This window comes from Rhinatrema bivittatum, chromosome 2, assembly GCF_901001135.1.
Source record: "Rhinatrema bivittatum chromosome 2, aRhiBiv1.1, whole genome shotgun sequence".
Lineage (NCBI taxonomy): Eukaryota > Metazoa > Chordata > Amphibia > Gymnophiona > Rhinatrematidae > Rhinatrema > Rhinatrema bivittatum.
This window is the reverse complement of record NC_042616.1, coordinates 817,887,406-817,905,007: the sequence shown is the minus strand read 5'-3', so window position 1 is coordinate 817,905,007 and position 17,602 is coordinate 817,887,406. Positions and strand designations below refer to the sequence as shown.

The 17,602-nt window shown below is 48.2% G+C and overlaps 1 protein-coding gene across 1 annotated transcript in view; it reads left to right on the top strand.

Moving 5' to 3' along the window:
• Positions 1-1,678: 1,678 nt before the first annotated feature.
• The window catches only part of DGAT1 (diacylglycerol O-acyltransferase 1), a 158,186-nt gene continuing 142,262 nt past the window's right edge, over positions 1,679-17,602 (top strand). The window contains exon 1 of the mRNA XM_029592288.1: positions 1,679-2,003. Within this exon, the coding sequence (XP_029448148.1) occupies positions 1,783-2,003 (221 nt within the window). The 5' untranslated portion in view covers positions 1,679-1,782. The remainder of the gene's footprint in view (positions 2,004-17,602) is intronic.

Here is a 17,602-nt window from a genome sequence, read left to right as displayed (position 1 = left end):
TAAGTCCGGGGGCTTGAAAAAAGGGGCGGGCATGGGTGGAGCAGTCTCGGGGTGGGGCCGGAGTTTCCAGGAGCAGTGGGTATTTGCTGTTGTGCCCGGGATCGCAGGCCGGCCCTCGGCCGATGCGCGTAACCTACGCCTGCCTGAAGGCAGGCGCAACTTATAAAAGTTAGGGGGGGCGAAAGGAAAGTTCCCTTCGTGGCCGGAGTGGCTTCGGAGGGAACAGGGAAAGCCAGCAGGGCTCAGTGCGTGCAAGGTGCACTATTGTGCACTCCCTTGTGCACGCTGACCCCAGATTTAATAACATGCACGCGGCTGCATGCGCGCATGTTATAAAATCGGGCGTGCTGGGTTGCGCGCTCAAATGTACGCCCGCGCCTAGGTATTAAAATCCGACCCATAGTCTGCACCAGCGTAGCGTTACCCACATGGCTTGAGAGGGGTGGTGACGAGAGCATCACGTTGTGCACTCTTCAAACTGGGGTTGCTAACTGGCTCCAGCTTTTCAGGATAGGTTGATCCAGTCTTGGTTTTACCCCCATGCAGACTGGGCCTTATTCTGATTTCCCTATTGCATTCCCTAAGAAAAGCAAGACTAGAAAAAGAACCTGCATCCAGGAGAGTAAAACCAGAACTGCATCAACCTGTCCTGAAAAGCTGGGCCAGTTGCCAACCCTAAACTCCTGTCCTGCTCTCCTGCTAACAGTGAGGCCAGAACGCTAGTCACTGTGAGCCAAGCCCGGCAAAGGCGTTCCCAACCGTGTAAGCAACTGGTCTCTGTATAAGGAGACAATGTCTGGCCATCCCGTTCCAATCCGGGAGGGTGGCGTTAGCCTTCCTCCCGACAATATTCAATATACACCTTACGACTGTGGTCCCTCTGTATAAGTAGACATATGTCCTAGATCCAGAACTACAGCTCCCGGCATGCTCCTGCGGGACGGGTCACGGCAGGGTCCTGGGAGACGACATGGAAGCCTCCTGCGCAGGGCGGGACTTCGTAAGATGAAGCAATAGGGTGAAAGGCGGGAAGCTGAGGGGGCGGGGCATCCAAGAGGCGATAAGTAGGGCGAGAGGGGGTGTGGCTCGGCGGGTGGCGATTAAGGGGCGTGGCTAAGCGGGGACGTGGGCGAAGGGGGCAGGACTCGGGTGGGGGGGGGGATGGGAGGAGATGAAGTGCCCATGATTGGGGAGGGGTGGAGCTCGAAAGTGGTTAGGCGCGGAGGTGGCGACGGTGGAAGAAGGGCGGGGCTCGGAGGCGGTGATGGAAAGGAGAGGGCGGAGCTGGAAGTGGTGACGACGGTGTAGGGGCGGGGTTGCGCGCGGAGGCGGTGACGATGAAGAAGGGGCGGGGCGCAAAGGCGGTGACGATGGAGAGGGGGCGGGGCGCGAGGGCGGAGACGATGGAGAAGGGGCGGGGTTAGGTCGGAGGTGGTGACGGTGAGAGGGGCGGGGCTCGAAGGCGTTGACGATGGGAAAGGGGCGGGGTTCGGGCGGAGGCGGTGACGGTGGAAGGGGGCACGGCGCGAAGGCGGTGAAGATGGAGAAGGGGCGGGGTTGCGCACGGAGGTAGTAACGGTGATGAGGGGCGGGGCGCGAAGGCGGTGACGATGGAGAAGGGGCGGGGTTAGGGCGGAGGTAGCGAAGGTGGAAGAGGGGGCGGGGCGCGAAGGCGGTGACGATGCAGAAGGGGCGGAAGTAGCGACATTGGTCCGGCGGTTGCACGGGGAGCTGGCGGGCACCGTGCGTGACCTCGGGCTAGGGGTGACCCCCGGGGGTGCTATGGCGGAGCGGGGGACGGGAGCGGCGGGGCCGGGCCGCAGGAGGAGGGTCGGGGTCCGGCTCCGGCTGCTGAGCAGCTCCAGCGTCGCTGCGGCCACCGAGGTGGAGGAGGATGAGGAGGAGACGCGCAGCAGCAGGAGGAGGGCGCTGGCCGAGAACGGCCGGGAGCGAGGAGAACCCGCTCCGAGCCAGGCCGCCCGCTCCGCCGACAGCCAGTTCAGGTGAGGTGAGGGGGGCTGAGCTGCCTCCGGGCCGACGCTCTCTATACCTGCACCTTATCCGGACCCCCATCCCCCGGCGACCCTCCCCCATTATCCACCTGCTCGCAACGCCTGACGCCCCCGGCAGCCCCCTCTGCCCTGCCCCCGGCAGCTGCCCCTGACGCCCCCGGCAGCCCCCTCTGCCCTGCCCCCGGCAGCTGCCTGCCCCTGACGCCCCCGGCAGCTGCCCCCCAGCCTGCTCCTGATGCCCCCGGCGGCTCCCTCTGTCCTGCTCCTGATGCCCCCGGCAGCTCCCTCTGCCCTGCCCCTGACGCCCCCGGCAGCTCCTTCTGCCCTGCCCCCCCAGCCTGCCCCTGACGCCCCCGGCAGCTCCCTCTGCCCTGCCCCCCCAGCCTGCTCCTGACGCCCCCGGCAGCTCCCTCTGCCCTGCCCCCAGCCTGCTCCTGCCGTCCCCGGCATCCTGCCACCCTTCACCCAGCCTGTTCAGTGCCTTCAGTACCATTTGCAGTCTTTTCCAAGGCCTGTAGTCACCACCCTAGCTGACCTGGTCCCTTCAGGTTTTCCACTCTGCTCCTTACAGCCTGCGCCCTTCACCCAACCTGATTCCACTGCACCCAGTCCAACCCACCCTGCTTCAGCCACACTCTGCCCAAGCCACTCCAGTCATGAAATCAGAAGCCCAACATAAGCCCAGAGGCTTGAGAGGGGGGTACAGCCCTGCACCTGGAAGTAAATGGACCAGGCTGGATGGGCCTACAGGGGGGTACAGCCCTGCACCTGGAAGTAAATGGACCAGGCTGCATGGGCCTACAGGGGGGTACAGCCCTGCACCTGGAAGTAAATGGACCAGGCTGCATGGGCCTACAGGGGGGTACAGCCCTGCACCTGGAAGTAAATGGACCGGGCTGCGTGGGCCTACAGGGGGGTACAGCCCTGCACCTGGAAGTAAATGGACCAGGCTGGATGGGCCTACAGGGGGGTACAGCCCTGCACCTGGAAGTAAATGGACCAGGCTGCGAGGGCCTACAGGGGGGGGTACAGCCCTGCACCTGGAAGTAAATGGACCAGGCTGCGTGGGCCTACAGGGGGGTACAGCCCTGCACCTGGAAGTAAATGGACCAGGCTGCGTGGGCCTACAGGGGGGTACAGCCCTGCACCTGGAAGTAAATGGACCAGGCTGGATGGGCCTACAGGGGGGTACAGCCCTGCACCTGGAAGTAAATGGACCAGGCTGCATGGGCCTACAGGGGGGTACAGCCCTGCACCTGGAAGTAAATGGACCAGGCTGGATGGGCCTACAGGGGGGGTACAGCCCTGCACCTGGAAGTAAATGGACCAGGCTGCGTGGGCCTACAGGGGGGTACAGCCCTGCACCTGGAAGTAAATGGACCAGGCTGGATGGGCCTACAGGGGGGTACAGCCCTGCACCTGGAAGTAAATGGACCAGGCTGGATGGGCCTACAGGGGGGTACAGCCCTGCACCTGGAAGTAAATGGACCAGGCTGGATGGGCCTACAGGGGGGTACAGCCCTGCACCTGGAAGTAAATGGACCAGGCTGGATGGGCCTACAGGGGGGTACAGCCCTGCACCTGGAAGTAAATGGACCAGGCTGCGTGGGCCTACAGGGGGGTACAGCCCTGCACCTGGAAGTAAATGGACCAGGCTGCGTGGGCCTACAGGGGGGTACAGCCCTGCACCTGGAAGTAAATGGACCAGGCTGCGTGGGCCTACAGGGGGGGTACAGCCCTGCACCTGGAAGTAAATGGACCAGGCTGCGTGGGCCTACAGGGGGGTACAGCCCTGCACCTGGAAGTAAATGGACCAGGCTGCGTGGGCCTACAGGGGGGGTACAGCCCTGCACCTGGAAGTAAATGGACCAGGCTGCGTGGGCCTACAGGGGGGGTACAGCCCTGCACCTGGAAGTAAATGGACCAGGCTGCGTGGGCCTACAGGGGGGTACAGCCCTGCACCTGGAAGTAAATGGACCGGGCTGCGTGGGCCTACAGGGGGGTACAGCCCTGCACCTGGAAGTAAATGGACCGGGCTGCGTGGGCCTACAGGGGGGTACAGCCCTGCACCTGGAAGTAAATGGACCGGGCTGGGTGGGCCTACAGGGGGGTACAGCCCTGCACCTGGAAGTAAATGGACCGGGCTGGGTGGGCCTACAGGGGGGTACAGCCCTGCACCTGGAAGTAAATGGACCGGGCTGCGTGGGCCTACAGGGGGGTACAGCCCTGCACCTGGAAGTAAATGGACCGGGCTGCGTGGGCCTACAGGGGGGTACAGCCCTGCACCTGGAAGTAAATGGACCGGGCTGCGTGGGCCTACAGGGGGGTACAGCCCTGCACCTGGAAGTAAATGGACCGGGCTGGGTGGGCCTACAGGGGGGTACAGCCCTGCACCTGGAAGTAAATGGACCAGGCTGGGTGGGCCTACAGGGGGGGTACAGCCCTGCACCTGGAAGTAAATGGACCAGGCTGGGTGGGCCTACAGGGGAAGGACTGGCCTGGTAATTAGGGAAATCCACTTCCCTTGCTGACACTCCTTGTGACTTTCTCTTCCACTGCCTCCCTCTCCACTTACATTGAAAGCAAACTTGCTACACCTGTTATAGGCTACCTTTTTAGTAGGCTTTTAAAAGGTGAGCTAACGTTCCCAAAATTAAGTTATTTACGTTTATATTCTGTAATAATAGTTTAGGAGAGGATGGGTCTCACGTTTTGTATTGGTTTCTTTATAAAAGTGGACTTTGTAACTAAAAGAACTGTATTCACCAGACTGAGCAGATGTTAAGGAGTAGAATAAATGCAGACAGCTAGCCTGAAGGTGTATTTTTTAGAGGGATAAGTTTCGGGTTGGTTTGCTAGCCTGGTGATGCTGTGCAGTAGATTTGCATCGAGCGTCCCTTTTTCTGAAATTCCTAGAACTGATGCTGCTGGACCGGGTTCCTAGCTTGAGGGTAACAGAGCTCTGGCCAGGTAAAAACAAGGGATGATCTTGAACTCAAGAACATAAAATTTGCCATCCTGGGTCAGACCAAGGATCCATCAAGCCCAGCATCCATCTGCACCCACAATGCCAACCGGCTTGCTGAGCCATTCCGCCTCGTACGCTCCAACCGACCCACCAGAGCTCCCTACAAAGGCACTCTCCACACACCTCACCTCTACGAGGGACCGAGCCCCTTCCATTGCTGGGCCCACACACTGGACTTCACTCCCCATGAAGCTCCGACTTCAGCCATGCACTGTTAAATTCAGAGCAAACTTAAAGACCTGGCTCTTCAAACAATAACTCTCCTGCACGCTTACACCCTGCTGCCTTCAGCACTTATCCTGAGCCCTTGTATAAAGTTATGGTTTTTGTCTTCACTGTAACATTTGTTTACTGGTTTCTGTTGCGTTTGTGTGTTACCTTTTTTTTCCTTGCTACACCTCTGTTCCTATGTAATCCCATCCCCGATTCCTGTTTAATGTAATTTCCAATTTTAGTTCTGCTGTAAACCGATATGATGTAGCTACTAATGTCGGTATAAAAAAAGTCTTAAAAATCCTATCTCCAACAGTGACCAAGCAAGTCACAAGTACCTGGTAAATACCCAAACATTAAATAGATCCCATGTTACTAATGCTGGTAAAGAAGAGGCTATTCCCTATTGATTAATAGCATAGAAGGAGAAGAGGCTATTCCCTATTGATTAATAGCATAGAAGGAGAAGAGGCTATTCCCTATTGATTAATAGCATAGAAGGAGAAGAGGCTATTCTCTATTGATTAATAGCATAGAAGGAGAAGAGGCTATTCTCTATTGATTAATAGCATAGAAGGAGAAGAGGCTATTCCCTATTGATTAATAGCATAGAAGGAGAAGAGGCTATTCCCTATTGATTAATAGCATAGAAGGAGAAGAGGCTATTCCCTATTGATTAATAGCATAGAAGGAGAAGAGGCTATTCCCTATTGATTAATAGCATAGAAGGAGAAGAGACTATTCCCTATTGATTAATAGCATAGAAGGAGAAGAGGCTATTCCCTATTGATTAATAGCATAGAAGGAGAAGAGGCTATTCCCTATTGATTAATAGCATAGAAGGAGAAGAGGCTATTCCCTATTGATTAATAGCATAGAAGGAGAAGAGGCTATTCTCTATTGATTAATAGCATAGAAGGAGAAGAGGCTATTCTCTATTGATTAATAGCATAGAAGGAGAAGAGGCTATTCCCTATTGATTAATAGCATAGAAGGAGAAGAGGCTATTCCCTATTGATTAATAGCATAGAAGGAGAAGAGGCTATTCCCTATTGATTAATAGCATAGAAGGAGAAGAGGCTATTCCCTATTGATTAATAGCATAGAAGGAGAAGAGGCTCTTCTCCTATTGATTAATAGCATAGAAGGAGAAGAGGCTATTCTCTATTGATTAATAGCATAGAAGGAGAAGAGGCTATTCCCTATTGATTAATAGCATAGAAGGAGAAGAGGCTATTCCCTATTGATTAATAGCATAGAAGGAGAAGAGGCTATTCCCTATTGATTAATAGCATAGAAGGAGAAGAGGCTATTCCCTATTGATTAATAGCATAGAAGGAGAAGAGGCTATTCCCTATTGATTAATAGCATAGAAGGAGAAGAGGCTATTCCCTATTGATTAATAGCATAGAAGGAGAAGAGGCTATTCCCTATTGATTAATAACATAGAAGGAGAAGAGGCTATTCCCTATTGATTAATAGCATAGAAGGAGAAGAGGCTATTCCCTATTGATTAATAGCATAGAAGGAGAAGAGGCTATTCCCTATTGATTAATAGCATAGAAGGAGAAGAGGCTATTCCCTATTGATTAATAGCATAGAAGGAGAAGAGGCTATTCCCTATTGATTAATAGCATAGAAGGAGAAGAGGCTATTCCCTATTGATTAATAGCATAGAAGGAGAAGAGGCTATTCCCTATTGATTAATAGCATAGAAGGAGAAGAGGCTATTCCCTATTGATTAATAGCATAGAAGGAGAAGAGGCTATTCCCTATTGATTAATAGCATAGAAGGAGAAGAGGCTATTCCTATTGATTAATAGCATAGAAGGAGAAGAGGCTATTCCCTATTGATTAATAGCATAGAAGGAGAAGAGGCTATTCCCTATTGATTAATAGCATAGAAGGAGAAGAGGCTATTCCCTATTGATTAATAGCATAGAAGGAGAAGAGGCTATTCCCTATTGATTAATAGCATAGAAGGAGAAGAGGCTATTCCCTATTGATTAATAGCATAGAAGGAGAAGAGGCTATTCCCTATTGATTAATAACATAGAAGGAGAAGAGGCTATTCCCTATTGATTAATAGCATAGAAGGAGAAGAGGCTATTCCCTATTGATTAATAGCATAGAAGGAGAAGAGGCTATTCCCTATTGATTAATAGCATAGAAGGAGAAGAGGCTATTCCCTATTGATTAATAGCATAGAAGGAGAAGAGGCTATTCCCTATTGATTAATAGCATAGAAGGAGAAGAGGCTATTCCCTATTGATTAATAGCATAGAAGGAGAAGAGGCTATTCCCTATTGATTAATAGCATAGAAGGAGAAGAGGCTATTCCCTATTGATTAATAGCATAGAAGGAGAAGAGGCTATTCCCTATTGATTAATAGCATAGAAGGAGAAGAGGCTATTCCCTATTGATTAATAGCATAGAAGGAGAAGAGGCTATTCCCTATTGATTAATAGCATAGAAGGAGAAGAGGCTATTCCCTATTGATTAATAGCATAGAAGGAGAAGAGGCTATTCCCTATTGATTAATAGCATAGAAGGAGAAGAGGCTATTCCCTATTGATTAATAGCATAGAAGGAGAAGAGGCTATTCCCTATTGATTAATAGCATAGAAGGAGAAGAGGCTATTCTCTATTGATTAATAGCATAGAAAGAGAAAAGGACCAAACGGGCCATCCAATCTGCCCAGCAAGCCTATGGCTGCATCTGCTGCGCCATACAAGTCACCCCCACACTTATCACTTTCCCAGATCGTCTAAGTCAGGGCCCTTGTTGGCTGCTGTCCGAGTCCAATTGCCCGTTACTTCTTGCCATTGAAGCAGAGAGCAATGTTGGCGTTGCATCCAGAGTATCAGCCTTAGTGGTTAAGTTACACAATGCCAGCTGATCTGCGCCAGGAGGTCTGCCAAAAAACATTAAAACAAAAACTTGAGACGTGGCTGTTCACTAATGCCTACACCTAGTCCCAATCAGCCTACTCTCCTGCCCATTTCAGTCATACTCCCCCCCCCCCCCCCCCCCCCCTCCGCCGCCTATCCCAGCCTTCACAACTGGACCCTTCTTATCCTTTCCTACTATTTCATGGTTTTACCTCCTGCAAGGTGGTGTACAGTGATTAGCTCCAATCTTTCATGCCTTCACAGATTCGGTCTTTATATAAGCCTCGTATATAATTCTATAGTTCAATGTATGTAATCCTTGTATAAAGTTCCATCAGTTCTCCTCTGTAATGAGTTTCCCCGGTTGCAGTTACACTTTGTCTAAATACCCTTACCTGTTCCATGGAAAACCCATTACTAGCGTAACTTAATGTTATAATGTAAACCGATTTGATATCTCTGATGAAGGTCGGTATATAAAAACCAATAAATAAGTTACTGCCACACCAGCACGTTACCCCCATGCACTCTTTTTTTTCTTCATTCCCATCCTCTCGCCTTTAGGGATCCACAGTGTTTATCCTGCGCCCCTTTGAAACCTTTCACTGTTTTGGTGTTCTCCTCCTCCTCCGGAAGGGATTTCCAGGCCTCCACTATCCTCTCCGTGAAGAAATATTTCCAGACATTGCTTCTGAGTCGTCCTCCCTGGAGTTTCATTTCCTGACCCCCCCCCCCCCCTCTAGTTCTATTGATTTCTTTCCAATGGAAAAGGTTTGAGGATTCTGCAACATTAAAACCTTTCAGATATTGAAGGTCTGTATCACATCTCCCCTGCACCTCCTCCCCTCCAAGATATCCATATCAGATCCTTCAACCGCTCCTCATAGGTCTTCCAGTGCTGACCCCTCACCATTTTGGTCGCCCTTCTCTGGACCGCCTCCATCTTGTTTCTGTCCCTTCGGAGATACGGTCTCCAGAACTGAACACAGTACTCCAGGTGAGGTCTCACCAAGGACCTGTACAAGGGGATCATCACTTCCCTTTTCTTACTCGACATTCCTCTCTCTATGCAGCCCAGCATTCTTCTGGCTTTTGCTATCGCCTTGTCACATTGCTTCACCACCTTCAGATCGCTAGACACTATCACCCGAAGGTCCCTCTCTTGCTCCGTTACAAACAGCCCTTCTCCCCCAGGGCGTATAGCTCTCTTGGATTACCGCGCCCCAGATGTAGGACTGCACTTCTTGACATTGACTCCCAGCTGCCATATCTTCACCCACTGTTCAAGCCTCCTTAAATCCCGTCTCATGCTCTCTACGCCTTCCAATGTGTCCACACTGTTGCAGATCTTAGTATCTTCCACATAAAGACACATTTTACCTTCTATCCCTTCTGCATTGATGCTCACAAAGATCAATATCTTCCACATATAGACACAATTTACCTTCTATCCCTTCTGCAGTGATGCTCACAAAGATCAATACTCCCTCCTAATTTAGCCTAGAACATATTCCTCCTGTAACACTTCTCCCCCCTGTGAATGCAGCCCCCATGGTAAGGCCTTGCTATTATCAGCATAGTTTTTCTGTACATATCTACATTGTTAATCAGTTCCTGTTATTCTAGGTTTGCTTTGTAAAGCCCATTGCTATATTATATCAGTTGTGTTTCTTGTAAAGCCTGTTGCTGCATTATGTTACTTGAAAACCGAGGTGATGTTCCCAACGTGCCGCGGTATATAAAATACTTTAAATAAATAAAATATTAAACAGGACCGGTCCCAACACTGATCCTTGTGGCACTCCGTTTAACACCTTTCTGTCTTCAGAGTAGCTTCCATTTATCATCACACGCTGTCAACCAGTTTGCAATTCAGGCCACCACCTTGGCGCTCAGTCCCAAGCTTATGAAAAGCTTTGCAGAAATCCAAGTAGATCATATCCAATTCTTTAGTCACCCAATCAAAAAAAGTCGATCAAATTAGTCTGACAGGACCTCCCCCTGGTGAATCCATGCTGCCTCTGGTCCAGCAATTCTCCCGACTGTAGATGGTTCACTATTCTCTCTTTCAACAGCGACTCCATTACTTTTCCCACCACCGAGGTGATGTAACCGGTCTGTAGTTGCCAGCCTCCTCTCTGTTCCTGCTCTTGTGAAGCGGGACCACCACCGCTCTTCTCCAATCACTCGGCACCACTCCCGTTTCCAGGGATCTATTGAACAGGTCATGCAGCGGAGCCGCCAGCACATCTCTGAGCTCCCTCAGTATCCTGGGATGAACCTCATCAGGCCCCATGGCTTTGTCCACTTTCCAGGGATCTATTGAACAGGTCACACAGCGGAGCCGCCAGCTCATCTCTGAGCTCCCTCAGTATCCTGGGATGAACCTCATCAGGCCCCATGGCTTTGTCCACTTTCCAGGGATCTATTGAACAGGTCACACAGCGGAGCCGCCAGCTCATCTCTGAGCTCCCTCAGTATCCTGGGATGAACCTCATCAGGCCCCATGGCTTTGTCCACTTTCCAGGGATCTATTGAACAGGTCACACAGCGGAGCCACCAGCACATCTCTGAGCTCCCTCAGTATCCTGGGATGGACCTCATCAGGCCCCATGGCTTTGTCCACTTTCCAGGGATCTATTGAACAGGTCACACAGCGGAGCCGCCAGCTCATCTCTGAGCTCCCTCAGTATCCTGGGATGAACCTCATCAGGCCCCATGGCTTTGTCCACTTTCCAGGGATCTATTGAACAGGTCACACAGCGGAGCCACCAGCACATCTCTGAGCTCCCTCAGTATCCTGGGATGGACCTCATCAGGCCCCATGGCTTTGTCCACTTTCCAGGGATCTATTGAACAGGTCACATAGCGGAGCCGCCAGCTCATCTCTGAGCTCCCTCAGTATCCTGGGATGAACCTCATCAGGCCCCATGGCTTTGTCCACTTTCCAGGGATCTATTGAACAGGTCACACAGCGGAGCCGCCAGCTCATCTCTGAGCTCCCTCAGTATCCTGGGATGAACCTCATCAGGCCCCATGGCTTTGTCCACTTTCAGTTTCCCCAGCTCTTCCCATACATTCTCTACTGTAAATGGAGTTACATCTACTCCACTCCCCTCCAGTTTCTTGTTAACTAGCGAGGGTCCTTCTCCAGGGTCCTCTTTAGTGAACACAGAACTGAAGTATTCGTTTAATATTTCTGCCATTTCTTCATCTCTCTCCACACAATGATCTTTTTTACCTTTCAGTCTCACTATACTACTTTGAACTTTTCTCCTTTCTCTGATGTATCTGAAAAATGTTTTGTCACCTCGCTTTACCTCTTTGGCAATTTTTATTTTTTTTTTATTTTTTTGTTATACTGAATTTCATGACAAGAATCACATCAACCCGGTTTACAATTAACAATGTGTGTAAAGCAGAGGGTAACATAGTAATCAATATTCCAAATTCAAACTTCAAAAACAGTAAACAATAGAATGGATGTGAGAGAGTTACAATAAAACAGGGAGAATTAACTTGGATCTGGAAAAGGGGGGAGATAACTGAGCAGTGTAATCTTTACATTGCAGACAATTGCATAGTTGTATAGCAAGAATGAATCTATATGATACAGTTGTGTAGCATGATAATAAAGTGCTGAGTATGAGTGTGAAGCTGGTGGTTTCTTATTTCAATCCAATTTTTGAATAAGAGTTAGTGCTGTTGGGTGGCGGTTTTAATCTAGGCCTGGGAATGCTTTTTCGAAAAGCCAGGTTTTCAGTCTTTTCCTAAATGTTAGTGTGCAGGGTTCTTGTCTCAGGTCCGGTGGGATAGAGTTCCATAGAGGTGGACCGGCTGAGGAGAAGGCGCTAATCCTTTCTTCCACTTGACTTTTTGCTTGCCTGGTTTCTTTCTTCCTCTCCAGATATTCATCCCTGTGCTCCTCCTTTTGGGATCCTTTATATTTCTTGAATGCTGTTCTTTTTGCTTTCATTGTCGGCCACCTCCTTTGAGAAACATTGGTTTCTTATTTCTCCTACTTTTGTTTACTTTTCTAACACATAGATGAGTTGCCTTGGTGATTGCTCCTTTTAGTTTGTTCCACCTCGCATTTTCTCCCAGTCTTCTAGTTCTGCCTCCAGGTACGTCCCCATTTTGATAAAGTTTGTATTTATGAGGTTCAAAACTCAGGTCTTCATGTGACCTCTCTGTATCCTATTTGTGATATGAAACCATACCATTGATGATCACTGCTGCTAAGGTGGGCCCCCTCTCAGACATTAGAGACATTATCCCCGTTAGTGAGCACTAGGTCGAGTGCAGCTCCCTCCCTCTTAGGCTCCATTACCATTTGTTTGAACAGAGCCCCTTGCAGGGCATCCACTCTCTCTCTACTACTGTTGGATTCTGCAGAAGGGATTCTCCAGTCCACGTCTGGCAGATTAAAGTCTCCAACAAATCTCCAACAGTTTATGGACTTCTTCAAGAACTTATCCAAACCTTCTTTGAACCCAGCTACACTAACTGCACTAACCACATCCTCTGGCAACAAATTCCAGAGTTTAATTGTGCGTTGAGTGAAAAAGAACTTTCTCCGATTTAGTTTTAAATGTGCCCCATGCTAACTTCATGGAGTGCCCCCTAGTCTTTCTACTATCCGAAAGAGTAAATAACCGATTCACATCTACCCGTTCTAGACCTCTCATGATCTTAAACACCTCTATCATATCCCCCTCAGCCGTCTCTTCTCCAAGCTGAAAAGTCCTAACCTCTTTAGTCTTTCCTCATAGGGGAGCTGTTCCATTCCCCTTATCATTTTGGTTGCCCTTCTCTGTACCTTCTCCATCGCAATTATATCTTTTTTGAGATGCGGCGACCAGAATTGTACACAGTATTCAAGGTGCGGTCTCACCATGGAGCGATACAGAGGCATTATGACATTTTCCGTTTTATTCACCATTCCCTTTCTAATAATTCCTAACATTGTTTGCTTTTTTGACTGCTGCAGCACACTGAGCCGACTATTTCAATGTGTTATCCACTATTTATTTATTTATTTATTTATAATTTTTATATACCGAAGTTCTTGTGAGAATTACAAATCACTCCGGTTTACATAAAACGATGAACTGCCCAACCGAGAAGGGGGCTTTACATGGAACCATAGAACAGATGGAACAATATGACGCCTATGACGCCTAGATCTTTTTCCTGGGTTGTAGCACCTAATATGGAACCCAACATTGTGTAATTATAGCATGGGTTATTTTTCCCTATATGCATCACCTTGCACTTATCCACATTAAATTTCATCTGCCATTTGGATGCCCAATTTTCCAGTCTCACAAGGTCTTCCTGCAATGTATCACAATCTGCTTGTGATTTAACTACTCTGTACAATTTTGTATCTGCAAATTTGATCACCTCACTTGAGAGCCCATTCTGCTTCTGTTTTTAAAGTTAAGTCTCCGGGACATGTTCCAGTGGCGGCAGGGCTGCAGAGTTTGAGGCTGTACCCTGCTACTCTTGTGACTCCTGTACTGTGAGGTGGTAACTGTGTAATGGCAACTATACTCTTGCATTCAAATAAGTGCCCCAACGTAACACTGAATATCAAACCCTTTTGTTTAAAAAGACTAATTACTGTTATGACTTTGGTTGTTTTACTAGTTAAGAAGTAAAGTACCAGATAGAAATCTGTTACAAAAATGGTTTTTATTCTTTTTAAACATGTTCAGGAGCATAGTATGTCACGGTGTTACATACAATGGAAAAAAAGTAAAAAATATCCAAATGAAAAACAAAAGAAGTAAAGGCAAACTGGGAAACATGTTTCAGAGTGATGTGAAGATGAAAGCAGATGGTGGAGGTGATGAAGGGAGTTCGTCTTTGGCAAACTGGGGAGAGTGCAGGGAGATGGATGTTAGACTTGACATTTGAAGAGGTGAGGAAGACAGATTAGTGGAGGGGTTGGTATTTGGAGAAATAGGGGAGCAGCGTTTTAGGAAGGTGGAGAGGGGGAGGGAAGTTTGGCTTTGGGAAGGTGCAGAGGAGGATGAGAGAGCCAGGAGGGAGGTAGTTGACCTTTGTGAAGGGGGGAGAGGATGGACTTGATGTTTGAGAAGCTAAATAAGAGGGAGACAGATTTATTTTGGGGGGGGGGGGGGTGAGTGGGTCTTTGGGAAGTGGGTAGGAGAAGGGAGAATGGCTGGAAGAGTGGGTCAGTCGTTGTTAAGGTGGTCTGGTCCATGTGTTTAGGAAGCTGAGGAGCAGGTAGTCAGAGGGAGTGGGAGAAGGGAGCATGTCGGAGGTGGGAATGGGATGGAGCTGGAGAGAAGGGTGAATAGATGGAGGAATGGGTGGTGTGGTCCATGTGGAGGAGGAGGGAGAAGGGTTGGCTGAGGAAGATGGGGCAGAGGAGGGTAGTTTGGTCTTTGGGAAGGTGGCGAGGAGGAGCCACTCTGATCACCTTTCTTTCCATTACTCACCAGCCTTTGTCGTTTAATCCACGGAAATGATGGTTAAATAAACTATCAGGTGATGTGTTTTATTGGACTAACAATACATTTCTTGACAAGCTTTAAGAACTGAAACTCCCTTCCTTGGGTCAAAATAGGTGTCAAATTTTATTCTGACCCAAAAAGGGATTACTAACTCCCTAGAGCTAGCAAAGAAATGTATTGTTACTCCAATAAAACATTTATTATTTTATTTATTGATTGATTTTTATATACCGTCGTTCGGTTTCGCCATCACAACGGTTTCGCCATCACAACGGTTTACAAAGTTACGATGTTTAAGTGTTTCCAAAAACGGTTCATATGGTTGCTAACATGGAAGATATCATTTATGACCTAGGTTTGTAGATTAATCAAAACATATTACAGAACTGAGTAATAAGCACAAATTTCTTGGGTCCATCTGTTTTTCAAGTGTTATAGGAGGGGAGCGGTGTTTTTGAGTCAGTGGGTAAGTTGGTAACTTTGGTAAACATCCATGTTTTTAACTCTTTTTTTTTTTTTTTTTTTTTTTTAAAGTGTTTAAGTTTTCTTGTGTTCAGAGTTAGGTTGGGAGGGTGTTCCAGAGTTTGGGGCTTCCTAGTGGAATTGCTCTCTTGAGTTGAGGTGAGAAGGAGGAATCTCTAATAGTCCTTTGTATTTAACCTTTACTTCTATGTGTTCAATTGGACTAAGACGGCAGCCAAGCTAATTTGGACAAATGTTAATCCCAACCAGTGTTTCCCAACTTGTGTGCCATGGAAAAGGCACCACTGCCTGATGCTCAGATCCAGACCGGCACCCGGGCCCTGCTCTCAGCATCTCAGAGCGACAAGAGACAGCGGCACTTGCTTTCCCGTACGTAGGAGCTCCTTTCTGAGAACATGCGTGATCATGCATGCCTCCTCTTCCTAGCCCCAGCGTGACCCCCGGAGTGAGGTAATTAATGGGTAGCATGCAGGACATGGATAACTGGGCCCTTTGTGCAGCACACACGTTGCACAGAGTACCTCCACCTTCCAGCCGCTGTCCTGCGCCCTGAGCACTGGGTGCGACTCACTTTGAGTGTTGGGTGGAGAAGCCCTGGCAGCCAAGGTAACTAACAGCCATCTGTCTGGTACAATGAGCTACCGAGGGCTTATGCTTTTGATCCCCCAATACTATCTCTTATCATTCTAGAAGGAGATTCTGGACCCGAATTCCTGGAAAACCCAAAAAGTGCCTCAATTGTTAAATTGCAAAGAATTCACTATGGGATATTAAGAATGTTTCCTGGAAACTGAGCAATAACCCTGTATTCCCTGAAAATAATTGGGAGATGCTAGTTAGGCCCTTCTCGTGCCATCCACGAAAAATAGACTTTCCCAAGCCAAGAGGAAACAAAACATTATCCCATGCATAGGAGGGACTGGAATCTCTTAGGGTGGCCAGTAAGCTTTCCCAATAATGAGCAGGCCTTCCTTATTAACAGATGCGACTTTGTCAGGTGACAGTAGTGTGGCTTCTATTTGGGGCAAGCTATTCAGAGGGTACAACGTGCCAATTTATTAGATGTGCATGGGGCACCATATATGAAGTTCTCGATGTGCAGCACACATGCTAAGCTATACAGTCTAGAGATGTGAATCGGAACCAGAATGGGATCAGATATCAGTTCCGATTCACATCTCTAATTTACAGTCTAAAATTCAGACATCCCAGGGGCCGAGCTGGCATTCACAAAGGAATTCTTGCCTGCCTCCCATTCCATAGAGTTTTGAAAAATCTATCAGTTTCTTTATGGTCTCTTTTGGTTATCCATAAGGGAATCATTTGAAGAATATATAGCCACTGAGGAGCAATCATCTTAAGCAGATGTATTTTCCCCAAGAGGGAGAATGGTAATGTGTTTCAGAGAGTCGATCATGCTGGTTAGCTGTATAAATGGAGTAGAGGTCAATAGGAATCTTAAACACCTAAATATTTAATTTCCTTAACAATTCACTTTAACAGGAAATGGTCTGTCCATTCCCATATACATCTAGTGCTTCTGATTTATCATGATTAATTTTTAGTCCAGCGAACCGGTCAAAGATCATTTGCAGATTCAGAAGAAATGTCAAGGATTCCTCAGGGCGGGTAAAGAAAATCAGAACATCATCTACAAATGCAGCAACCTTAAAATACTTTAATCCCAGTGTAAAGCCTTCCCAGATTTTAGCTAATACTGAAATTTGGGCTTTATTGAAATCTTTCGGGAGGGAACTACTGCACAGGGCATCAGAATAAACATCTGTCAAGGGAACAACCAGCTGAGATTAACATTTTATAAAAGTCATAGGAAAAGCCATCTGGACCTGGAAATTTGCCCGATTTGTTGGTGGCAATTACATTTAAAACTTGAAAAGTTTGGATAGGTTTGTTCAGATGGTCTAAATGTGCCTCTGGTAATGTTGGCCTCTTCTTCCTGCCTCCCCCAGGGCATCTTAGTGACAGATTCCCCCTGCATGGTGTTCAAACAGTCGAAGGTTTTGCCCCTGGCTATACGAACCATGTTAGCTAAGTACTTCCCTGCTTTATTCCCAAATCTGAAAAAGTTATGTTCAGATACTTGTAAAGATTGCAGTGCTCTATGATGTAGGTGAACATTTAATCTTTCAAAGATGGCATGGAAATCAGTGTTCTCTTTGGTGGGATTCCTAATCAGGGTCTCCTTGACAGATTTCAGCTGAGCTTCTAGTTGAAGAATATTCTGATTTACTTGCTTTTTCCGTTTAATCAAAAAGGAAATGATTTTGCTCCACATATCCGCTTTTCCAGTTTCCCAAAAAAGTTGGGGCATGGACAAATGTTGCTGCTTATGGAAAACAAACGCTCCATCTGTCCTGTAGAAATGACAGGAAATCAATATCATTTCTTCAAAAAGCTTGGGAACGTCCAGAATTTGTCCCCAACCAGAAAACTTAAGATCCACCCATCCAGGAGCATGGTCTGAGAT